General features: G+C 60.9%; 9 protein-coding genes across 9 annotated transcripts; 5 read left to right on the top strand and 4 right to left on the bottom strand.

Moving 5' to 3' along the window:
- Nucleotides 1-1,122: 1,122 nt before the first annotated feature.
- A1Q1_01357 (carnitine O-acetyltransferase) lies at nucleotides 1,123-3,727 on the bottom strand (the record flags this gene model as incomplete). The annotated part of the gene is made up of 2 exons (XM_014324396.1): nucleotides 1,123-3,032; nucleotides 3,316-3,727. 2 exons carry the CDS (start codon nucleotides 3,725-3,727, stop codon nucleotides 1,123-1,125), a joined length of 2,322 nt encoding a protein of 773 aa, XP_014179871.1.
- A 1,148-nt stretch (nucleotides 3,728-4,875) lies between these two features.
- On the top strand, nucleotides 4,876-5,937 carry A1Q1_01356 (uncharacterized protein; the record flags this gene model as incomplete). Its single annotated transcript, XM_014324395.1, has 1 exon — nucleotides 4,876-5,937. One exon carries the CDS (start codon nucleotides 4,876-4,878, stop codon nucleotides 5,935-5,937), a length of 1,062 nt encoding a protein of 353 aa, XP_014179870.1.
- A 180-nt stretch (nucleotides 5,938-6,117) lies between these two features.
- On the bottom strand, nucleotides 6,118-9,153 carry A1Q1_01355 (uncharacterized protein; the record flags this gene model as incomplete). Its single annotated transcript, XM_014324394.1, has 4 exons — nucleotides 6,118-6,184; nucleotides 6,239-8,682; nucleotides 8,734-8,748; nucleotides 8,800-9,153. The coding sequence occupies 4 exons, from the start codon at nucleotides 9,151-9,153 to the stop codon at nucleotides 6,118-6,120; spliced, it is 2,880 nt and encodes a 959-aa protein (XP_014179869.1).
- A 275-nt stretch (nucleotides 9,154-9,428) lies between these two features.
- Nucleotides 9,429-10,470, top strand: A1Q1_01354 (ribosomal protein S12; the record flags this gene model as incomplete). The annotated part of the gene is made up of 3 exons (XM_014324393.1): nucleotides 9,429-9,567; nucleotides 9,713-9,974; nucleotides 10,377-10,470. 3 exons carry the CDS (start codon nucleotides 9,429-9,431, stop codon nucleotides 10,468-10,470), a joined length of 495 nt encoding a protein of 164 aa, XP_014179868.1.
- A 407-nt stretch (nucleotides 10,471-10,877) lies between these two features.
- On the bottom strand, nucleotides 10,878-13,128 carry A1Q1_01353 (heat shock protein HSP60; the record flags this gene model as incomplete). Its single annotated transcript, XM_014324392.1, has 4 exons — nucleotides 10,878-12,296; nucleotides 12,350-12,659; nucleotides 12,759-12,992; nucleotides 13,055-13,128. 4 exons carry the CDS (start codon nucleotides 13,126-13,128, stop codon nucleotides 10,878-10,880), a joined length of 2,037 nt encoding a protein of 678 aa, XP_014179867.1.
- A 1,311-nt stretch (nucleotides 13,129-14,439) lies between these two features.
- Nucleotides 14,440-18,006, top strand: A1Q1_01352 (uncharacterized protein; the record flags this gene model as incomplete). Its single annotated transcript, XM_014324391.1, has 3 exons — nucleotides 14,440-14,567; nucleotides 14,612-15,224; nucleotides 15,268-18,006. The coding sequence occupies 3 exons, from the start codon at nucleotides 14,440-14,442 to the stop codon at nucleotides 18,004-18,006; spliced, it is 3,480 nt and encodes a 1,159-aa protein (XP_014179866.1).
- A 309-nt stretch (nucleotides 18,007-18,315) lies between these two features.
- Nucleotides 18,316-19,021, bottom strand: A1Q1_01351 (uncharacterized protein; the record flags this gene model as incomplete). Its single annotated transcript, XM_014324390.1, has 4 exons — nucleotides 18,316-18,374; nucleotides 18,417-18,675; nucleotides 18,765-18,837; nucleotides 18,882-19,021. The coding sequence occupies 4 exons, from the start codon at nucleotides 19,019-19,021 to the stop codon at nucleotides 18,316-18,318; spliced, it is 531 nt and encodes a 176-aa protein (XP_014179865.1).
- A 932-nt stretch (nucleotides 19,022-19,953) lies between these two features.
- On the top strand, nucleotides 19,954-21,230 carry A1Q1_01350 (septin ring protein; the record flags this gene model as incomplete). Its single annotated transcript, XM_014324389.1, has 3 exons — nucleotides 19,954-20,020; nucleotides 20,281-20,409; nucleotides 20,521-21,230. 3 exons carry the CDS (start codon nucleotides 19,954-19,956, stop codon nucleotides 21,228-21,230), a joined length of 906 nt encoding a protein of 301 aa, XP_014179864.1.
- A 438-nt stretch (nucleotides 21,231-21,668) lies between these two features.
- On the top strand, nucleotides 21,669-22,866 carry A1Q1_01349 (ribose-5-phosphate isomerase; the record flags this gene model as incomplete). Its single annotated transcript, XM_014324388.1, has 5 exons — nucleotides 21,669-21,758; nucleotides 21,945-22,044; nucleotides 22,118-22,253; nucleotides 22,297-22,429; nucleotides 22,513-22,866. 5 exons carry the CDS (start codon nucleotides 21,669-21,671, stop codon nucleotides 22,864-22,866), a joined length of 813 nt encoding a protein of 270 aa, XP_014179863.1.
- Between the last annotated feature and the right edge of the window lie 683 nt (nucleotides 22,867-23,549).

Genomic DNA, 23,549 nt, shown 5'->3' with positions numbered 1-23,549 from the left:
CACCCCCGCCCCACCCGCCGCCGCCAGGACCACCGGGACCACCACCGCCGCCGCCAGGACGAGGCCGGTTGCCGTTCGGATCCCACCTCACGCGCACGCGAAAGATCTTGTAAATAAAGAACAGCGCCACGGCGATCCAGAGCGCCTTGATGATCCAGCCGGAGTCTGGCGTCAGCTGCACTTCCTGTCAACCCGGTCTTAACCCGATCTTGACCCGATCTTGACCCGATCTTGACTTGACTTGACTCACAATCATGCTCATCCTTTTGCTTGCCCAGAGCAGCCCAGCTCCCAAACGCGGCCTCGGGCCTCCCCTCCAGCTCGTACTCCAGCGCACAGCTTCCGGCTAGCACATCTGTATCGCCAGGCCGACTCCAGCCCTCACACACCACCTCGAGCGCGCCGAAGCGGAGGCCCTCGGGCAGATCCGCCTCGCAGGCCCACTGCGGAGATAGACCGTCATGGCCCGTTTGCCGACATTGGACGACTTGGGGCGCGTACGCGCACAGTTTGCCCATACATTGGAGTTGGGCTGTGGAGGTTAGCTTTGCTGTCCTCTTCTTTCCGGCATTGAAGCTTTGTAGAGGGACAGCGAGGGGAAAAGGAAGGATTAAGGGGAATGGATGTAAAGGAAGGGAAGGAATACTCACCCACTCCATCTGCCCGCCGGCCTGTTGTCTGCTGCCCCTCCCTTAGCGTGAGCGTCTTGATACTCTCGAGGGGGACTTTTCTCGGCTTGACTTTCTTCGTCGGCATTATTGTTGTTGTTTGCTCTTAGATTCGCTGTGACGTACTATAGGTTTATGTGCGAAATCACTGGTTGACGTGGAATGACGCTCACACTAGGGCGACGCGTCATCTTATCTCGGCCTTTGCTCGCCCTGTGACAGCGCCGCCGGTGGTGGCAAATTCGCTGCATATGGCGGATTCAGGTCGCCGATCCATTCCCCTGCAACTTTAGTTCGACAGGCGTCATTGCACAAGCCACCTTCCTGCTCCTAGTTCAAGACATAGAATCACATAACTAACCGGTACAACTTAATCCAACAATACGTTGTGTTTTACTCCCCGTTGAGGGGTTTGCTTCTGAGATCTAGATATGCAGCCTGAGCCGCGCCTCGCTTAGTACTCCGCAATGGGGATCATCTTTCCGACAGTGGGACGGCGGCGCTTGCTCTGCGCAACAGCGCTCGGCGTGCCGACATCGAAGTAGCCGAAACCGCCGATGTAGTCGTCCTCCTCCTCGAGGAGGGCCGACTCGTCGCCGCCGTCGCGCTCGTGGTCGCTGAGGCGGCGACCAGTCTTGGCGTCGCGCATGACACCCGAGTGGTCCATGAACGCCTGAGGGCGCTCGTTGGCCTCGCGCCAGAGCTGGATGATCAGCTGGCGGACCTCGAGCAGGTAGGCCTGCAGCGTCTTGAGGAGACGGCGCGTCTGCAGGTGCTTGGACGACATGCACACGTTGATCGCCTCGTCCTTGATGATGTAACCGATGCCGTAGCCTTCGGGCGTGACGGGGCCGAAACCGAAGAGGCGGAGCGCGGGGTTACCACAGTTCGAGGTCGAGAGGACCGATGCGCCGAGAGTGCCGTAGCCGGGGTCACGGAAGAGCTCGGGGACCTTGGGCGGCTTCTCGCCGCGCTCGCGGGCGGCGCAAATGTCGCGCTGGATGAGCGAGTGCATGGCGTAGAGGTGGCGGTCCTGGCCCATACCCTGCGAGCACTCGCGGGTGAGCACGGTGTGGCGCTTGCAGGCGTCGCGGAGAGCCTGGATCTTCTCGGCGGGAGAGGCGGTCTCGGACGAGAAGGTCTTGACAAAGTGAACACTCTCGCGCTGGACAGTGCGGATAGCCTCCGTGCGACCGTGCAGGAAGGTCTTGGTCATCGCAGGCTCGTAGGTCGACTCGACACGGCCATAGAGGTTGTAGTAGGCAGCCTGGAACGCCATTTGGACGAAAGCGTCGGGCGAGAAGCCGTGGCGCTTAATAAAGTTGGCACCGTAGCCGCGGAACTCGAGCGCCTTGCTGTCGTTCTGGCAGATCAGGTCCGAAATACGGGTCTCGGCGAAGCGGACACCCTGCTTGAGGTCGGGCGTGAGGGCCCACTCGAGCTTCTTGGGCTTGGTGTCGGCCTCGGTCTCGACATCGTCGGGCTCACGAGGAGTCTTCGAGTTCTTGGCGAATGGCGACATCTTGGCCTTGAACAGCGAAGGGGTCGAGGGGTTGATCGACTTGGCGAAGAGCAGGACGAGCTCGGTGAACACATCGGCGGCGTAACGCAGGACGGTGTGACCATCGACACCAGTGTGCTCAAAGTTGACTCCGGCCTCACCGTTCGAGCAGACGATGATCTGCAGCTTGTCGTACCAGCGGTTGGTGCAGGTTCCGACCTGAGTGCCGTGCTCGAGGCGGTAGCCACCGCACAGGAAGTTGCCACAGAGCTCGCCGAGGTCGGCGGGCTCGGCGTCATCAAGGCACACAACGAACAGGGCCGACTCGACGATAGCGAGCGACTTGGCGTTGCGCTTGTTCGACTCGCGCAGCTCATTGCGGAGGTTCGACCAGATCTTACGGTTCTCGGTAGTCAGGATACCGACGGCGCTCTGGGCAGTGTCGGTAACGGGGATCTTATCAGCGTCGGCGACGATACCCTGGAGGTTGGTCAGAATCTCGCGGTCCGAGAGCATGGGACGGTTCTTCGAGTCGAGCACGTCAAACCAGTAGAACTGGCCACGGCGGAGGACGACAATGTGGCGCGAGTCATCGTAGGTCTCCATGCGACAACCCATGTCGGTCGGGACACGGCACGAGGCGAAGAGGCGCTCGTACTGGTCCATGTCGAGCGGGGTGCCACGGATGTTGTCGGCCTTGAGCTGGCCGGTACGGAGGTCATGAATGAATGCCAGGGACGAGAGGATGAGCGAAGCAGCACGCGAGAGCTGAGGGTCGTTCCTGGGAGTGACATCCGACGAAAGCACGAAGAAGGGGTTGAGGGAGAGCACGACCGAGTCCTGGTGGGAGAGGTACGACTCGTCTGTGGTGGGATTAGCATGGGATGTCTGACACATGAATTCAGTGGCTTGGCAGGACAGCGATGTCACCCGCTCGGTCCGCCCCGGTCTTCTGGTGCGGTGACCCGCATCCGTTTTAACCGAGGGCGTGATTACCAGGGTAACCGGTCACATGACCTTACAGCCGAGCATGCACGAGCAGGAAGGCCGATCATTTCCTAACATGCCGACAAGCGTGCTCATGCATGTGGAACTGCCGCCGCCGCCGCCGCCGTTGCCGAGGGATGTTCGCCGCAATGTACTCACACCAGAACTCCTCAATGTAGCTGTCGACGCCCTGCGCGTACTCCTCCAGGCGAGCCTGCCACTTGTCACCCTCGCCGCTCTCAAGGAACTCCTTGACGATCTCCTTGGTCTGCTCGTGCTCCTCCTGGTCCTGCAGACCCTCGAGCGCACGCAGGTAGCGCGACATCGAGTCCCGCAGGGCCGGAACGGGGAGCTTGGGCAAGTCGGCACGGTACAGCGAGCTGATACCGACCTTGGAGTTGCGGCGGGTACGGGGCGTCAGAGCTCCAGGAGGGAGGGGCGGCGAGGTCGAAATGGAGCCGTTGGGCTCAATCGTGGAGCGGCCATTGATGGTGAGGTGATCAATGTTCTTCCTGGCCTCGGCGCGGATGGCCTCGGGGGTGGGAGAGTTGAGACCGTTGGCGTTGGCCATCGCGTTCACTAAGATTGGCGGTGTGTCGGCGGCGGTTGAAGGAAGACGACGAGGGCCTTAGTGGGTGTGTGCGAATTGAGTCTGGAAGGAACTCTGGAGTGGTTCTTGTGAGACAGCGCTGTGTGTGCTAGTGGTCTTGCTGAGCGGTGCGAGTGTGTGGGAGGGGGGACAGGCTAGGAGTGTGCAGTGCCGGTTGCTCTTATGGAGGCAGGAAGAGTGGAGGGCAGTGGAGTAACTACGAGTGCTATGTGTGCGATGAGGGCAGGAGGGACCGATTGGTAACAGTCGCTGGAGTGACAGGACAGGGGAGGAAGCGATCAGCCAGTCACGGAGCTTGTGTTAGGCGGTTCAAGGGGGAGAGCGGGGGGGGTCTGGGCAGTCTAACAGTCGTGGTTAGGCATGGCGTCGAGGCGTAGGAGGGGGGATATCGAGTAACAGATGGTGGTAGGAGAGTGCAGATGCAGTTTGTCCGGCGGGTTATTTAATGTCGTGAGGGTAGGAAGAGAGGGATGAGTGGCGCGTGATTGGGTGGGGGGCCAAGCGATGACATGCGGCAGTGGATTGGGAGGGTGGACACCCACGGGGTTCAGGTCCCGCCAAAATCGGCTGTGGGCCTGCGTCAGGCGGGTCAGGCGGTGGAAGCTCGAAGCGTTAGCCTGAGATCCCAGGGTGCCCAGTGAGGGACGACGAGGGGCCTCGGTACCAACAGAGTGAGCGAGTGCGGGGTCATCTGCCGCCTGTGCCGCTGCGGTGCCGGATGATGATGATGCTCATCACGTTCCTGACGCCTGTCTGCAGTATACCCGGGTCTTGCGCCTGTGCGTCGTCTATACGAGTGTCTCTCTTCTCTACCAGGGAGATAGATTCCCCGAATTGTCCTCTTGTCCTCATTGGCCACTCTCCCTCGTCATCCACTCCACCCTCCTCGTCTCCCTCCTCGATTGCCCTTCCTCCCCCGCTCCGGTTCTGCTCGCCAGCCTCGCTATCTGCGTAACGGCTCGTACCTGACCCTCTTCCCCCCCGCCTGAACCCCCCGCTCGTCCACCCCGAATTCCAGAATTCTCGACATCCAGCAAGGCTCTTGGAACCCAACCTCGCTAATCCCAGCCGGTTACTTGCTCTTCCTCGCCTCTATCCTTGACTACTCCATGCCGCCAGCGGACCCAGACGCCGAGTTGTTGGCCCGCTTCGCCGCCCTCAAGGCGCCCGCGACCGCCCCCGGCTCAACCGACTCTGCACTGGCTGCAGCGAAAGCAGCCGCAGATGCCGAGGACGCCTTCCTCGACCGCATAGCGCGCGGTGACGATCCGTCGGGGAATCTGTCCAGCGACCACTCAGCCAAACCTCCACCTCCACCGTCCAGTCATCCCTCCTCGTCATTGGCCAACAGCCAAGCCGTGTCTGGCTCCGGAGGAGTTGACCATGTCCCGCCGCGCACAGGCAAGCCGGGCACAGACGAGCCGGATGCACAGGGTGGCGGCGCAGCCGGGGTAGGCGACGACGACGGCTCGTTGCTCAGTGCGATTCGAAATTCCTTGCAGCCGGGCCAAACCAGCCAGGAAACTCCATTTTCGAATGCTTCTGGCGGCACTCAACCCCGCGGTGATCGCGGCACTGGCATGCCTGACGAGGATGAGATTGCAGCCCTGCGGAGAGATTTGGATCCGGAGAACGACCGCAGGCGCGACCTGTCGCTCGAGATTAACGATGCGCTCAAGGTTGCCGACGGAGCCAGGCGCAGGGCGTCCCTGTCGCGTGACCGTGCACTGGAGGGCCTGGAGGCTGACACGGATGAACCAGAGGAGACAGAGGACGAGATCATCCAGCGTGCCCTCGAGGAGGCAAGTTTGGAGGCGCAGACCGAGTCGGCTGCCGCTAAGAAGCGTCATGACGACAGTGGTGGCGACAGCGATGACGGGGACGAGGCCGCGGCCGCCAAGACCGACGTTACGACGAGCTCTGGTGACGGCGCCGCCGCGCTGCTGAGCCTGCCGTCGCTGTCGTCGCTCCCCGACCCGCCGAGCGATGACGCACCTCTCAGCGCCGAGGAACAGGCGCGCATGGCCGCCCTGCTGGGATTGAAGGGCCCAAGCGCCTTCCCGGCGGCACCGAAGAAGGCGCCGGGCGACGGGCCGGGACCGGCGCCCACGTCCTTCCCAGGCATGGACGGGGCACGCGACGCGGACCTCGACAGCTGGTGTGGTGAGTAACTTGAACTGAGTGGTGTGGTGGCTTCAGCTAATCTCAGGTATCTGCAACAAGGACGCGACCGTTCAGTGCGTAGACTGTGACGGCGAGCTCTACTGCAGTGCGTGCTGGAAGGAGCACCACGAGGAGGATCCCGACCACCGCGGGAAGAAGTTTGTGTGGAACAAACCGAAGCCGCAGGCTCAGTAACGCTGCTCCGCATTGTGCGAGGCAGGTAATTCAGAAGTAGATAAGCAACCAGTAGATGATCTAGAGAAACACAATGCATGGTATATAGTCTAAGCACCCTCCACCTCGGCTCACTTGCCGCCCTTGCGCGCCTTCCTCTTGCGACCGATCAGACTTCCAAGCTTGGACCCGAGCTTGTCGTCCTTTGGCGTTCCAGTGATCTGGGCCTTGGCGGAGGAATTGGCCGAGCTGCGCTTCTTCTCGTCCTTGGGTCCCTTGTTCATGTTGCCTCTCGGCTTCTTGGGACCCTTCCTCTCCTTCCTCTCCCTGTCGTCCTTTGCGCCATCGCGCCTGTCCATCCTCGGCTTCTTGGCCGGACTCTGCTGCGTCTCGCCCTCCTCGTCGTCCGAATCCGCAGCGGGCCGCTTGGGATTCTTCTGCCTGTCCGAACGACGCTTGACGACCTGCGCATTCTCGACCGAGAACTCGATGAGGAGCGTCTTGCCGCCGCGCAGGGGCGCGGCGCGGTCGTCGCCCTCGGCGATACGCTCGTTGATCTTCTTCAAGCGCGCCTTGACGTCCTCGTTCTCGGGCCGGTCCTTGGCCTGCTTCTCCGCGCGTTCCTTGAGATCCTTCAGTTCCTCGGTCCACCAGCTCCAGAGCAATTTGCCAACCTCGGCATTGTTGTTCGCCCACCGGAGCACTTTCAGCGCATCCTTGTGCGAGCGCAGCTCCAGGAAGCCGTACCCCCTCGACCGGCCTGAGCCAGTCACGGGGTCGGGCTTCTCGGCACTCCGCACGATCTTGCTCTGCACGACGGCGGTCTGGCGCTCGCCGCGTTTCTTGCTCCGTCCCTCGAGCGCGGCGGAGAGCGTGTCGTCCGCCTCCTCGTGGCGGGCCAGGCCCTCGCGAACGCCGGCCTTGACCTCGTCGTCGAACGCGCGCACGGCGTGGATCGCGAGCCGCTTCAGCCCGCGGTCCGTCACGAAGAGCGGGATCTGGCGCACAGACAGACGCGTCTTGGAGATGTACAGCGCGGGGTTGGAGCGGAGGAGCGCCTTGCGCGCGCCAAAGGCTGCTTGCCGCCGCTCAACCTCTGCCGGCGGCATGGACGCGGCAGCAGGCGAGTTGGGGAACACCACGCCCTCGCGCATCAGGTACGTGTTCCTCTTGTCGCCCTTTTCGCGGGCGCGCTCGGCGTCTTCCTTGAGGTTGGACGCCTGTTCGCGCGTCACGGCGCGCGACACGGCAAGCGTGCGTCCATGCAGCACGAGCTTGGACGCGAGCTGCGCCGAGGGTCCCGCCTGCAGCACCGAGGGGAGCGCGAAGGGGTTCTTCTTCTCGCCGAGCGGCATTGCGTTCGCGCCCGTCTCGCGCGCAACTCGCTCCGCCTCCTTGATCGCGCTGTCGGCGTGCTCCGGGTTCCAGAAACAGACGAAGCCCGTGCCGCGCGACCGGCCCGTCGCTCGGTCCATTGTGATGCGCGCGTAGCGGATCGGGCCGAAGGCGCGGAACAGCTGCCCCAGCTCCCCCTCTGTTGCTTCGAAGGGAAGGTTGCGCACGAAGACGGTCGCGCCCACATCCGTGCTCGGCAGAGAGGGCTTGACGGGCTCGTCCTCCTCGTCGGACGCCTCCTCGTCTTCGTCAGCGTCAGAGCCAGACGGCGTATCCGACTCGGCAGCCTCGGCGGCCTCGGCGTCGGCCATGCTGATGTCGCCCTCTTCCTCCTCCTCCTCTTCGTCAGACTCAGAGTCCGACCCGCTGTCAGAGCCGCTGTCGCTTCCCGACGAACTTCCGCTGTCCGAGTCACTGTCGGTGACGTTTCCGGCGTCCTCGGGCTCCTTCTTCTCCTCCGTCTCCTCCTTGCTCTGCGTCTTGTCCCATTTATCCTTGCTCAGCGCCCAGTCAACGGCAACGGGTCGGCCATCGCCGAGCGTCTCGGTCGCCTTCTTGGCCAACCGGCCCGCCTTGCCCTTGGCCACTCCCGCGTCGTGCGCGCGCTTGATCGGCTGCCCGTTGATGGCGGCCATGGCGCGCTCGGCGTCCTTCTTGACCATGAACCAGACAAAGGCGAAACCACGCGCACGCGGCGGGGCGTTGGGGAGCTTTGACGGGGCGGTGGGCAGGTCGATGCTGACAATGGGGCCAAAGGGGAGGAAGGTTGCGCGCAGGTCGGCCTCGGTCGTCTCCCACGCGAGGTTGCGGACGATCAGGCGGCCGGCGTGCGAGACCGCGCCCTCGCCCTTGGACGAGAGCTTCTCGGCGCGCTTCTTCAGCACGGCAGAGAGGAGAGAACCCTTGTACACATGTCCGTGAAGCTTGGAGACGACCTTGACGGCGTCGCCGTGCGTAGGGAAGACGACGTTGGCAGTGTCCGCCTCGCCCTCAATGGGGTACTCGAGCTCCGCCTTGGCGTTCACCTTGCGGATCTTCTTCCACAGCACCGCCTTGGTCAGGTCGCCCGGAAGGCCGGTCACGATGAGCGTTCGGATCGCATTCGGGTCGCTGCTTGCGCTGTCGTCGGCCGTTACGCGGGCTGTCTTCTTCGGTCGCTCGACAGCCGCCATCTCACGTCCAGGCTGGGGTCAGCTTATGTCGAGCACAATGATAGTTGCGATGCTCATGCGCACAGCGGCTCCGCGGGACTATCCAGTAGCAGATACCAGTCATATGCACAGAGCGGACTTTAACCTCACCTTCTTGTCGGCCCAGGACACCCTGATCTTCCTTCCCTTGTCGCCGAACGCACCGCCGTCGAGCTCGGCGAGGGCACGCTCTGCGTCCTCGCGCATGGCATACGTAACGTATCCAACACCTTTGGACTTGCCCGTCTCCTTGTCTGTCGCGACGAAGCCATGGCGAATCGGTCCGATGAACGAGAAGTGCGTAACCAGGTCGGTGCTCGTAGCGTTGTAAGGGAGAGAGCTCACGAAGAGCGTCGCGTTCGCCTCGGACTTGGACTGGCGCTTGGGCTTACCGGCCGGCGTGGCGGGGGCCGAGGATCCGGCCTCGTTGTCGAAAGCGATAAAGTCCGCCTCTGTGTCTGCCATTGTCGTTGCGGTGTTGCAAGGCAGCTACTTGCGGTTCAGACGTAAATATTGGGCGTCTTGGCTGCAGTGGACCACAGAACTTCATGACTTCAGAAATCTCGGTGTGCACGTGACCGATGCCCTATGTCCACGTGGCATACTCACCCACGATCGCTACTTTTTGCAAGATGTTCGGGACGGACGAGCAGCGAGCGAGCCAAGTGCAAAGTCGAGCAGAGTGCACCGAAATTACATAGCGAGCTCGCTTGTCACTACCACCACCACTCCGCACCACCATGTTCCGCGTCAACGCCCTCGCGGCGTCGTTCCGCGCCCTCTCCGTCCGCCCCGTCGCCTCCTCGTCCCGCCTTGTCCTCCCCGCCAAGCCGGCCGCGTTCTCGACTTCGGCTCCCCTCGGCCTCACTGCGAACCAGCGTTAGTGTCCTCGGCGCGGCACTCTGTTATTCCTGTCTCGCCTTTGGTTTCAATCTTTATGTTGTGCATGACAAACAGCTTTGCAGAGGGGAGACAGAGGCCCGCCGTTCAAGCTAAGCGTACGAAGTCCAGAGCTAACCTACAGTCATCCGCGGCGACCGCAAGCACAAGACGAAGCAATCGAAGGCGCCGCTGCTCGAGGGCTGCCCGCAGAAGAAGGGTGTCGTGTCCAAGGTCTATACGACTAAGCCGCGTAAGCCCAACTCGGCCGTGCGTAAGGTGTGCCGTGTCAAGCTTTCGACCGGAAAGTCGACCATCGCCTACATCCCGGGAGAAGGACACAACCTCCAGGAGCACCAGGTCGTTCTGATCCGCGGAGGAAGGACGAAGGATCTGCCCGGTATCCGGTAAGTATGAGCTTTGGGTGTTGAGGAGCGGGGCGGAGAGGGCAGAGGGCAGCTAGAGCCGTGGACGACCGTGAGCGATGTGTTCACCTGTGGTCATATTCGCGCGTCGAAGGAATGACGCCTCGCGTTACGGCTACGGAGCCAGAGCTCTGTCCAGCAGCGCATCTGGCTGGAGGAGTGGTCGAAGGCGCAGCTTGCGCAGCGTGAAGAGATCGGCTGCGTCATGAGCGATAGACAGCCGCACCCGTCTGTGTGTTTTGTCACCAGCAGGCCTCCTTCCCCTTCATGCCGGAGAACAGCCCGTCGTCTGGAAGCTGAAAGACACCCGCCGTGATTCTCCGCCCCTAGCTCTGAACTGCCCAAGCTTTTTAAACGTCCCCTGTTGATCTAGCTAACCCTCAGTTACAAGGTTGTCCGTGGTGCGCTCGACCTGCCCGGTGTTGCGGGCCGCACGTCGTCGCGCTCCAAGTACGGCGCCAAGAAGCCCAAGGCCTAGGCATAGAGGCTTAGACGTAATAGTGTAGTTCTCTGGATTCCCCCTCATCGATTCGCCTCCCGCAATGCATTTCCATAACCATTCTGACGCTGTGCCTGTTTTGTGTAGTTGGACAGTGTAACTGATTAGTATGACTGACAGACTATTCTGACTGACAGGGATCACCCTTGATTGGTATTGCACCAGTGCTCCTGCGCACTGTTGGCAGCGGCGCTCTTGTGACTGCCAGAGTACCAGAACAGATGGTGCGCTGAGGATGTTGCCGTGCACAACTATCTATCGCAGTGTGCCTCTTATCAGAGTGGCAATCGGCTGTGGCAGGATCTCCAACTCGGCACCAGAGGCTGACGACTGCAGCAACGTTCGGAATATCTATATGCATGCTCTACTCTAACAACTTAAGAAGCCTAGGCCTCGAACTTGTCGGCCTTGTCCTCGCTGCCCTCCTCCCAGGCGGCGACCTTGACGGCGCCGTTCTTCTGGACGATGACCTCGAGGATGAGCTTCTTGCCCGCGGCGACCTCGACCTCGACGGCGCCGAGGCAGGTCGTCTTCTGGACAATGGGGGTCTTGACCTCCTCGGGCTCCTCGTCCGAGAACTCCTCCTCGCCCTCCTCGGGGGGCGGGGGCGCGATCGTCTCAACCTTGACGTCGTGCTTGCCCTCCCAGATCTCAAGGGCGGTCTTACCGCCCGCGACGGGGAAGGCCGCGCGCCGCCTCACGGGGAGGGGAGCGTCGGTCTCAACAACAACGGCGGCGAGCGTGTCCTCCTTGCTGCCGGGGAGGACGACACCGATCGGGGCAGAAGTACACGGGACGGGCTTCTTGGCGAGCTCAAGAACGTCCTTCTCGGCGAGGCGCGAGTCGAGGTTCGACAGGTGGAGGGCCTGGAGGGCACATCCGACGGCGATGGCCTCGGAGGGGTCGAGGGCGGCGGTGACCGGCGTCGTAGGCTGGACGAGGTACGAGAGGTTGGACTGGAGGCCGGGGAAGAGGGTCGACGCACCGGCGAGGAGGACCTCGTCGATCTCGGCAATGTCGAGGCCAGCCTCGGCGACGACGGACTTGAGCTTCTCACCGACCTTGGTGTAGACGGGGAGAGCAAGGCCGTCGAAACGGATACGGTTGATCGAGGTGGAAAGGTCGTAGCCGTCCTTGAGCGACTCGACGGCGCAGGTGGCGGCACCGGTCGAGGCCGAGAGCGAGCGCTTGGTGTGCTCAATGGCGAGGCGGAGCTTGGCCTCGGCGCGCTTGTCCTGGACAGAGGCGTTCTCGCCGCAGGGGAGGTCAAGAGGGATCTTGGTCTTCTTGGTGAACTCCTTGGCGAAGTGCTTGAGGAGAAGAGCGTCGAGCTCGCGACCGCCGAGCTTGTCGTCACGGCCCTTGGCGAGGACAGTGTAGATGCCGTCGGAGACGGCGACAACGGAAACGGCAAGCGAGGTCTCGCCCATGTCGAGAACGACAACCTTCTTGTCCTGCTTCTCGTGCTCTCCGGCGTCACCCTCCTCGGGGGAGCCAAGGAGACCGCGGGCCTTGCGCTCCTCGGTCATACCGGCACGGTAACCGGTGAGGACGGCAGCGGCCTCGTCGAGAACCTGGATGACGTTGATACCGGCATCGGTGGCAGCAGCGCGGAGGGCCTCGGTCTGCTCGGGGGTGAACCAGACGGGGGCAGAGATGACGCAGTGGGTGGGCTTCTGGCCGATGAAGTCAGTGGCAGAGGCGAAAAGGGTCTGGAGGAAGAGCGAGGTGATCTCGGGGACAGTGATCGTCTTCTTGGCGGCCTGGGGCTCAGCAACGGCGGGGGTGGCAGCGCCAGAAGGAGCCTGCGAGCGCGATCCCGGGGTAGGGCGGGGGGAGGGGGGATCATGATGTCGACGGTGTAGGCGGGGGTCTTGGAGTCGGGGATGAGAGGAGCGGCAAGGATGGCGGTGTGGTCAACCTCGTCGTAGGTGTGGCCGAGGAGGTTACGGAAGCCCATGATCGTGTTGTGGCCGTTCTTGACGAGGTGGGGCTTAGCACCGTTGCCGATGTAGACCTGGTCCTCGACGTACGAGACGGCACACGCGATCTGACGCTCACCGTCCTCGTTGGCGATGCACTGGGCGTGACCATCCTTGTCGATGATAGCGATAGACGCGTACGACTGGCCGAAGTTGATACCGAGAATGACAGGAGCAGGAGCCGACCTGGAGGGTCAGTTCAGTCGTCGAAACGTGCGCTCGGGACGCTGCCATGTTGTTGCAACGACACGCCTCGAGGGGTTTTCTGAAATTATTAAGACGCACATTTTGACCTCTATTTCTAGATTTCGAAGCGGAAAAAGCGGGGTACGGGGAAGATGAATGCGCTCTTCGTGGTGTTGCGCTGGCTGCGTCGTTTCCTTTGCAGCTTTTGGGCGAGAGAGGGGCCGAACGGGTGTGATGGAGGTGCTAGAGTCCGAAAAAATGACGATCCTCATGCCTGAGTGACCGAGAACCGCATTCAGGCTGCCCGGCGTCTCCGGAGCCACGCTCGCGGATCTTCGGGGTTAGCCATGAGAGCTACACGTGGTACTCGCGTGTCACTGAATTACGTAACAAACCGGTATGCCTTTCCGAGATGACCTGAGCGCTTCAGGTTGATGCATGGAGGACCGAGAGACAAGAACGAAAGCATTGGGCAATGTTGGGATGGAAGGAGTAGAAGGCCGGCGAACCCTGGGCTGCCTGAGTGCTGTGAATGAATTTGAATGAAAGAAAAGGTTAGGTCAGACAGGACAGCAGGACTGCGAGTCAGGTCGGCGAGTTAGCCTAGGCAGGAAAGACAGGGCACGCCGGTTCATTGGACGCAGTGCGCAGCAAAAATCAAACGCAGGCCTCCGCGCGACTTTCTTCTTCGCTTCCTGCGTACGCGTCTTACTTTTCGTTCCTGCCATCCTGCATTCCTGTTTTCCTGTCTCCTTCATCCTGATGAGACCCAAAAACCTTATCGGCACTACCCACCCCAGCACACCCGGCAGGCCGTAGACATTCAGTCCTCGTTATCCTTCTAGAGCGACTTCGCCTGTCCACTGCACTGCACAGCTCACACACACACACAACGCACGAACACGAGACAGACATCTGCCCAGACTGATCCCCCCTTGGCTCCTTACCCCTTGCCCCTTCTTCCCCTTGACGCCTGGACGGGCACTCTTGGAGACGACCACGGCGCCACTCGGAAGCCAGGCCAGGAAGAAGGGCAGCCGAGGCGCAGGCGCCAGGAGCATGAGTTCCGAATCAGTGCGACTGGCGCGACAGTCGCAGGTTTCTCGATCCTTTGGGCTGCTGTTTTTCCTTGATTGATGCGCCACTTGCCCACTGGCTGGGCCTGACATGCACAGTGCGATGCAGCACTTGCCCTCTCCTAACCCCCCCCTCGGCCCTTTCAAAGCCGGCCTGTGCGTGCGCAGGAGCCCATCCCACCATTCTCGCAGCCTTTTCACAATGCGGCCACCCACCACACCACCATACCCGCCGCTCAGCCATGGGCTGGACAGGCTCCTCGCCCACCTCGCTCACGGCGCCCATGGCTCTCCCAGCGTCCTCCTCTGCCCGCACACAAGGCGCTCTCGCATACCAGACAGCTGGTGCGTCATTGGAAGGCAAGCCTGACCTGCATCGGGGCCATGATTGTGGCGTGGCATGGCGTCGGATGAGACGCATGATGAAGCAGGACAAGAAATACTCACCCTTACGCTCAATGTCTCCTCATTATCAAGCCTTCCTCCAACGGTCTCAACGTTGATCTCTCTCCTATCCCTCACCCGGCCGACGCCTCTCGACATTCACGCTCCTTAACTTACTACTCTTGACTCCATTCCTCACAGACAGACACCCATTTAACCGACTGCATCATTGCTCAACTTATTTCTCTCTCCCTCGACCACCCGCCGATATGACGATGCGCACCCGGCATGGTGCACTTCCGGCCCAGCGACCACCGACCATGTACGAGGCCACGGCCGCCGACCACAAAATGAATGCCCCGAAGCACACGATGATCCCGCGAGGTCGAAGTTTGACCGACCCGGACCTTCTGCTGCATATTCAGAGCCCGTCATGCTCTACGCCAAGGTAGGGTCCGCACCGCTGATTCGGCCACTGACATGAAGCAGCAGCACTGTTCGCTCTGCTGCCCCTCTCCGACCTCGCATCGAGACCTCCGACTTTGCGCTACCGCTCATTCCTACGATTCGCGCTGACAGCCCGATGTCTACACACTCTCGAGATCCGCGCATGACGGAGGATTTGGAGCCGCCGAGATTATGGAAGACGACGTCGCGAGGATCGCAACCCAACTCTCCGAGCGTCACCTCTGCGTGTCCCAGCCCGACTCCGAGTGCTACGCCGTCAGCCTATTCGGTCCGCTTAAAGACGTCGAGTGGCGGAGGCGAAGCCTCCGGGTCGCGCTTACAGCGCAAGAAGTCGAATGCGTCCCTCCTGGTGAAGCGCGGCCTTACGCGGATGGGTAGCGTCATGAGCCGTAAGGGAGCTTCCGCAGGAGGGAGGGAGGGGTCAAGACATGGGCAACATAGCTCGACCAGCACTCCTCCACGTCGACGGTTACCTCGCAACAACAGCCTAACATTGGACGATCTGGTCGAAGAATCCAACCCAAGCCCTTCACCAGGCTTGATGCGGGTACAGAGTCCTAATCAGCCGCTGCTTCCGTCCCAGATCTGCCAGAGCCAGGTTGAGACTGGTGGAGTCAGCCGACCGTTCAATGTTCAGGTGAGTCCGCAATGCAATGCAATGACTGACGATGAAGCACCAGCTGCATGTGTCGGAGAATCTGGAAGGACTGCCCATGGAATGGCTTGATCAGCTCAAGGCGCAGGGCATGTCGGAATCGGAGCTGCTCCTCATCGTTGCTGCTCACAAGAAGCAACGCTCGGTTCCATTGCACCCCATCAACCCCACAGGACGTCGGAAGCCAGTGCCTAATTTCACAGTGGGCGATGTGTCAGCGCCAACGCTGTCACGTTCACAACGGAATCCTTCTGGAGCACTGGAAGACGCCCAGGGTGACGTAAACGTGATTCTGCGGACACCGCCGAAGAAACATGGACGACCTGGCCACGACAAGTCTGAGCCGAGTGAGACGCGCAAAGTTCCCAAGGAGAAGCCATCTTTGACGATTCAAGTGCCTCCGAGGGAACGCCCGAAAGTTCAGCTCGAGCAAGGCCACATGAGTCCGCCCTCTCAGCGGGCACATGGCGCAACGTTGGCGCCCGCTGCATCCTCGTTGACTGTTGCTGGATCCACACTGACGTGGCCCCGCGCTGCGTCCAGTGCAGCCCCAGCTCTGCGCAGTGTGCCTACCGTTACCACCGCACCTACCCCAGTGTCACCACCAAAATCTGGCCCTGACCCATCTCCTCAGCCACTGGAGGCCTCAGCACGGTCCCCGACCTCTGCCTCGCTTCCGCCCACACCGACCTCGACTTCTGCCAGTAGCAAAGCGGGCCGACGATCGCGCGCTCTGAGCACTCAACTCCGGCGGTCCAGCAGTATCATTACAAAGCTGCTTACCGAGTTCGACACAGCTTCATCCCGGCCATCGCGCTCCAGCGGCCAGCATCTGCAGCCGCACTCCAGGGGAGATCATGGTTCCGGATCCGATACCGAAGAGAAACGCAAAGGCGAGCATGAGCGTGGTCCATCGAATGTCAGCGCCAATTCATTCCTAACGGTCGGCAGCGTTTCCTCAGCGGGCCGAAGAATGTCCGACGAGATTCGTGGCTTCCAAAACCTCAACATTGACCTGACGGACGGCGATGAATGGGCCGCTTCGATCCTCGCGGCATGGGACGAGGAAGGTGGCACGGAAGAGCCGCCGGAAGGGACCGAAACGGCTGAGGTGGCGCCGGCACCGCTCCAGGATGAAGGGGCTGACGCGCCGGAGGTCGACTACGTTCCTGAAGGGGCTGAAATCAGGGTTGTGAGACCTCCGATAACAAAACAGGCATCTATGATTTCGCTAAGGGCTGTCATGGAAGAGGCAGAGGAGCGGAAGGAGCGCCCGAGACCAAAGTCGGTCTCGTTGGACCGCGTTTATTCGCCTCCGCCACCTCCGCGACCCTTGCGGGTTGCCTCACCGGTAAACAACCCTGCGCCACCATCCGAGCCTCGGCTGGTCGTTCCGACAACGTCGAGCTCACGATTGCGCTGCGTTTCGGTGGATTCGTTCGGTGTTCAACGTCGACACTCGCAGACGCCCACCACATCCCCGTCCTCTTCCGAGATTGATCTCAGCACGCCGCCCCTCGACGAGACCGCCACGGCGGTCATTGCTCTGCCCAAGCCGATGACGCAACCTCTCCGCCTCACCTCTCCCCGTGCATCCCCGACACCGCCCCTACGGATACTTCGCTCTCCCAAGTCGGCCTCCATGAACCGATCGAGTTCTGGCCAGAGCTTGAACGTCGGCGCCTATCGATCACGACCCTCGAGTCAGGCCAGCAAGCGCGACGTGCATCTGTCACCTTCTGCGCTCTCGCTCAACCACGCTCGTCTCAGTTTGCAAGCCAAATCATCTGCCGATTCCCCTTCGCTCTACTCCCCGCGTTCGTCCCGCCATTATTCGCCGATTCGCTCATCTTACTCGTCGCACCGCGCATCCCTGCCTCGCCCTCCGCCAAGCCGTCCGCCACCTGACGTACCTCGTTCCAACACTGAAACCACAGAAGGCACGTCCTCCACCACCCCCGGCACCCAGGCGTTCCCTAGCACCGGATCATTCCTTCCGTTCAGTGAGGAAGAAGTCCACTCACCGGCAGAGGTGTCGGCCAACGATCACAGACCTGAAACGTTCAGCCTGCCGACCAGCGCAGACAGTCTGACGCTCGAGTACACGCAGCACCAGCGAGGCCAGGAGCACGTCCGGGGCCAGGAAAGCATTCAGAGCATAGAGTCGCTCTTTGCTTCTTCCGGCGCTCTCGGCCTCGTCCTGAACCTTGATGGTGTGAACAATCGCCTGAGTGAGGGTGCTGCGTTGAGCCGAGTGTCGTCCTGCTCGTCGGCCAACTACTCGTACCAGCTGCACGAGGCAACAGTTCAGCGCGCGTACACGCGGGTACTGCGCCGCGCGCGAGAAAGTGTACACGAGCTGGGAGGCGATGTCGACGAGGTGTCCAGCGAGAGCGCATACGGCGACGACGTCTACATCCCGCAAGACACCCTGATCACGCCAGGCCACCGTTCGACGCCCAGCGGCCCGACGGGCGTAACACCGGTCGATGTAGCCTTTGCGAACGCGCGCCTGATCCGCGTGAACGAGCTCGACGACCCCGAGGAAGGCTACCATACAGCCTACGCCTCGCCTCGCTTCGACACGAACCGCATGAGCACCATCTCGGGCTACTCGGGCAGCGTGTACCATAGTGTGAGCAGTGCGACGGATGCCGATTTCCAGTCCGCTGGGCAGTCGACGCTCCCGCCCCTCCCCATCTCCAGCCATGTCAACCATCCGAGCCCGCTCGGACAGCTGCCACCCCAGCCGCAACCCGTATAATCTTAATCGTAACCGCTAGCCCATGCCCACGCTTATCATGCCTACCACCATCCATTTCTATCCATCGGACATTTCTAGCTTTATCAGTCCTCATTCATACCCACCTAGCAAGCTGGGCTGATCTTTTGTTGTGCATAATTGATTCTTAGATGCAATCTTTAATTGGGTTTGTCTTATCTGTGCTTCCCCTCTGTGGTTTGTGGTTGTGCGTCAGTGCCTGTCAGCGAAACAGTGTGCGTTAGAACAAGTGACTATATGGTACATGCAATGTGGGAACGGGTATCTATCGTTCGTCCGGCGCCCGGGGGCCTACGCCTTCTTCGCGCGGGCGTACTCGACAAAGTCGTCAATCGTCGACGGCCACGCAGCTGCGACACCGTCAGTTCAACTGGATCGTATGGCGAACTCACCCTCCTCGTCGTACTCCTTGTACTGCTTGTCAATGGTGCGGAGGAAGTCGATGAACAGGCTCCAGGTGTCCTTGCTGACGGCCTTGCCGCGCTCGCGCTGGAACTCGAGCCACATCTCGAGATCATCCCCGTCGAACGCGGGCGGCTCGTCCGTCTGCGTGCTCGACGCCGCGCCGGGGGGCAGCTTGCTAAGCGCGCTCGGGGTCGCGGCGAGCGCGGGCGGGATGAAGAGGTTCCACATGTCGAGTGCTGATGTCAGCTATGGCCGACAAACAATAGCCTACCAGTCTCGAGAGTCAGGGAGCGCGCGCCGGAAGCCTTGCATAGATCGAAGGTGTGCATGTACACCTTCTTGAAGTAGGCCGGGTTGGAGTTGAGCTTCTTCCGCAGTCCGGGAAGCGCCGCCTTCATCTTGGCCAGGCTGTCAATGCTGCTGTCAGCTTGCGACGCGCGAGCAAATCTTACGATGGGTCAATCTCGAGCCAGCCCTGAACGAAGGGCTCCTTCGCCCACTCGCCCGTCGCCTTCGAGCCGAGGTCCGAGGCAAGACAGAACAGCACACTGTCCGAGGAAGGGTCGATGCCGAGCTCGGAGCAGAGCGCCATCGTTCCCTCAATCGTGATAAGCTTGGGGTCCGACTCGTCTGCGTCGTCAGCTAGCGTGCCGCCCGGAGCAGCTCACCCTTGAACTGCTCCCAAATGTCGCCGATCTTCTTCTCGTTCGCCGCCCGGTTCGCAAACGCCCCGTCACCCCCGGCACCGGCGTCCAGGTACCCCTCTACGGCGGCCTGGATGTTGAACTTGTACTTCTTCAGCCATTTCGCTGCGTCCGTAGCCCTGTTTTGTTAGCTTGGTGACAATCGAAGAGCTCACGAGGCGCCGGTGATGTCGCGAAACTCATTCGTGATTGCTTTCTCGCTCGACTTTGTTAATAAACGCGGCTGACGTTAGCTACAGCACTTGCCACGTAGCTGATTGATCATACGGACCATTTCGACACTCCGGACCGAATCCTTCTCGGTGTGCAAAGGGGGAAGGTGTAAAGATATCGAGATAAGATGTGCTCGATGACGCGCGTGACTGCAGTGTCTGAGTGGACTCTGGGGACAGGCCTCCACTTCCATTTGGAAGGCAGTTATCGAGTCCGCCCACATTAGAGTTCACTCTCCACGCGGTTCCTGCATGGCGGTTTTTCTCTCGCGATTTTTCTCACCCTAATCCTTTACTCCTTTGGCTCACGTGACTGAGTGTCCCACACTATTTCCCCCTTGTGTCCCGTATCCGCGTCGCGGACCCTGAGGGTGCCAACCTGGCGCGCTGGCGCGCTCGGCCCTTTGCTCGTTCTAGCCCAGCGCGGCCAGGCAGCTTAGGGTGCTGTCTCCCGCCAGCGCGCTGCCTCTCGCGACGAGCATAGGCACCAACCCATGCACCTGGCACACTGCCTGGACGCATCGTCCGTCCTTCCTCATCTCCCTCCTCGTCCTCATCGTCCTTCCGTCTTTCATCACCTACCCACTACATCAAAACTCATACCCATCATGGCCGCCACCGCCGTCGCCAACAACCCCGAGGATATCGTCGCCGCCTCCTACGTCGGTTTCGACTGTGCGTGTCCCCGTTCCAGCGACGTACTGACTTTGCAGCGATCACCCGGCAGATCGAACACAAGCTTCTCAAGCGCGGTTTCCAGTTCAATGTCATGGTTGTCGGTACGTATCAGCGTGTTTCCCCCGTGCCCCGAGGCTTGGACATGACGCGAGACCATTTGCACAGCTCGTGTGGGACGAAAGCGATGGATGTCGCGGCGACCTGCAGCGGATGAGGAAGACACACATGGCCCGTGCAGCAGTGCTGACTCTTTTCAGGCCAGACCGGTCTCGGCAAGTCCACCCTCGTTAACACTCTTTTCGCCTCGCACCTCGTCGACTCGAAGGGCCGCACCGAGCCCGACATCGCCCCTCGCTCGACCACCGAGATCCACGCCAACTCGCACGGTAAGTCAGGTCTTGTTGACGCAGAGCGGTCAGTGCGCGAGCTAGATCGCGCTCTGAACTGTTCGGCGTCCTCGAAAGCTGCCCCTCCAGGTGACTCAAGCTAACCCGCAGTCATCGTTGAGAACGGCGTCCGCCTGAAGCTGAACATCATCGACACCCCGGGTTACGGAGACCTCGTCAACAATGACCAGTGCTGGGACCCTATCGCCAAGTACATCAAGGACCAGCACTCGGCCTACCTCCGCAAGGAGCTGACCGCCATGCGTGAGCGCTTCATCCCCGACACCCGCATCCACTGCTGTGTCTTCTTCATCAACCCCACCGGCCACACCCTCAAGCCCATCGACATTACTGTGCTCAAGAAGCTCAGCGAGATCGTCAACGTCGTCCCTGTTATCGCCAAGTCGGACTCGCTCACCCTTGAGGAGCGCGCCGCCTTCAAGCAGCGCATCATGGCTGAGCTCCAGCACCACCAGATCCGACTCTACCCCTTCGACGGCGATGAGCTCGACGCCGAGGAGCTCGACCTGAACGAGCGCGTCCGCAACATGCTTCCTTTCGCCATTGTCGGCTCTGAGCGCACGGTCGTTGTCGACGGTAAGCCGGTCCGCGGCCGCAAGCACCGCTGGGGTGTTGTCAACGTTGAGGACGAGACTCACTGCGAGTTTGTCTACCTCCGCAACTTCCTCACGCGTACCCACCTCCAGGACCTGATTGAGACCACCAGCCAGATCCACTACGAGACCTTCCGTTCCAAGCAGCTCCTTGCGCTCAAGGAGAGCTCTGCCAAGCAGCAGCAGCAGCCTGCTCCTTCAGCTTAGAGCCTTTGAGCCGTTCGTGACCTGTTCTGATACCCCCCGGGCAGCGTGGACGCCTATGGTCCGCGCCTGGTGATCGTTTAGTTCTAAAAACGGGGAACCGTTAATCTAATTCCTCTCCTTTGTTAAAGATATCACTATTGTGATGCACATGATGACATTATGCGCTGCAACCCCGCATTCTCGGAGGCCGCCTCCTCGGAGTCCGGACAATCTGCGCATTCATAGATTACAGATCTAGATCTTCCGTAGGCGAGAAACGCGATGTTCGAAGTCCGAGCGCTAAGCGGAATTGTTGTTTACGTAAGGCGGTCGCCACACAAAAGTTCGCTGATGGGAAGTCCAGTTCCCCGGAGCTTGGTACGGTGGCCGATCATTCCTCATCCGCACTCTCCTCCGCACTCCACTTTCACCATTCTACCCACTCGCATCGTCCGCAAGATGGCCCTCCCTGCTCTCTCTGGTGTTGAGGCCGCTAAGCGTCTGGCTGCTTACGCCGCTGTCGACCGTCACGTCCTCAAGGGCTCCAAGGTACGTAAAGGTGGAGGCACGTCATAAGTCGCTCCGATAGCCTTCTGAAGCTATCCGAGCTGTTCCAACGAGTCCGCAGAGCATAGTTGGCGGATACAGCGGATTCTGCTGTAGCTCTCACACTCCGCGGACTTGTCTCAGCTGGATTTCCGTTATGCACGGCGTTGCAGTAGCTGACCCTCACAGCTCGTCGGTATCGGTTCTGGCTCGACCGTTCCCTACGTCGTCGACCGCATCGTCCAGCAGGGTGTTGAGGCCAACAAGGACCGCCTCTTCTTTCCCACTGGTGAGTCATTGATGTCGGCTTAAGGGGATGCACTGTAATAGTTGCGCCTACTTTGTCTCTGCACTTCGCGTAGATCAGCTGTCGTCATCTGCGCCACGAGCTAACTTTGCAGGCTTCCAGTCGAAGCAGCTCATCATCGACGCCGGTCTTCAGCTCGGTGACGTCGACCAGTACACCCGCCTCGACGTCTGCATTGACGGTGCCGATGAGTGAGTCCGAAGCTGTGGATTGAGCGGATCAGCTAACAGGAAGGGTCGATGCCCAGCTGAACTCGATCAAGGGCGGCGGCGCTTGCCAGCTTCGCGAGAAGGTCCTCGCCGACATGTCCGACGTCTGGGTCACTGTCGCCGACTTCCGCAAGAACTCCGAGATCCTCGGCCAGAACGTGAGTACTTAGCCGCGCACGGCCAGCAACCTCAGAGCCGGGTATCCAGCTCCCACGATCGTCGGCGTGAGCTTACATCCCAGTGGAAGCAGGGTATCCCCGTCGAGGTCGTTCCCTTCGCCTACGTCCAGGTCATGGACCGGCTACAGAAGGCTGGCGGTGCCCCCGTTCTGCGCATGGGCAAGGCCAAGGCCGGCCCCGTCGTCAGCGACAACGGCAACTTCATCGTCGACTGCCCCTTCCCCGAGGAGATGATGCGCGACCCCTTCAAGCTCCTCACCAACCTCAAGCTCATCACTGGTGTTGTTGAGGTCGGTCTCTTCTGCGGCCTCGCCAAGGGTGCCTACTTCGGCAACGAGGACGGCACCGTCACCATTCGCACGCTCACCGGCACCGAGCAGATCAAGGAGGTCCCCGCCGAGGCTCCTCTCAACTAAACTAAACTAGACTCATGCATTTCTTTCTTTGGGGTTTTGCTATGCTGGGAAGCTGCACGGATTACTCATGCGTCGCACGTTCGATGGCGACCGCATTGCCGAGCTGCGTAGGCTCCTCACGGTCGCCGATCGCCGAGCTCGTCAGCAGTGCGCATCCTCGGCTGCTTCCTTTCAGCTCCAGAGTCTCCGCCGCATCAACAAGCTTCCATGATCGATCCGGGGGCCCGCAGTGCTTCTCTTCCCACGGGGTAAACCGCGTTCCTCGCACCATGCTGCATGCAAAGGGGACCAGCCAAAAACTCACCGAAATGTGAACTCTCGCCACAAGTCACCGGCCTTATCACGGAATGACGTGTTGCCACACCCCGATCGCTCGCACCCAAATCGACGAGCTACAAAAAGTCGAAACTGACCATCTCTCTGTCACTTCACCATCCCACCATCGTCGAAACGGCCATGCAAGAGCTCCACGATACGCGCTGCGGCGACTACTGACTATCTGCTCACCTATCTCCCCTCCCTGCTTCCCCTCCACTCTCCCGCTTTCGCGTCCCTTTTCCCGCTGTCTTCCTTCTTTTCAGGCGGTGGCGTCCGTCCCCCCCCTCCCTCCCCTCTCCCTCTCCCTCTACCTCTCGAAGCTCTTGCTCAGACACGAGCAACGACCCAGACATTGCCTAGAGCGT

This window comes from Trichosporon asahii (genome assembly GCF_000293215.1).
Source record: "Trichosporon asahii var. asahii CBS 2479 unplaced genomic scaffold scaffold00050, whole genome shotgun sequence".
Taxonomy (NCBI): Eukaryota; Fungi; Basidiomycota; class Tremellomycetes; order Trichosporonales; family Trichosporonaceae; genus Trichosporon; species Trichosporon asahii.
This window is presented reverse-complemented; position numbering and strand designations above follow the sequence as displayed.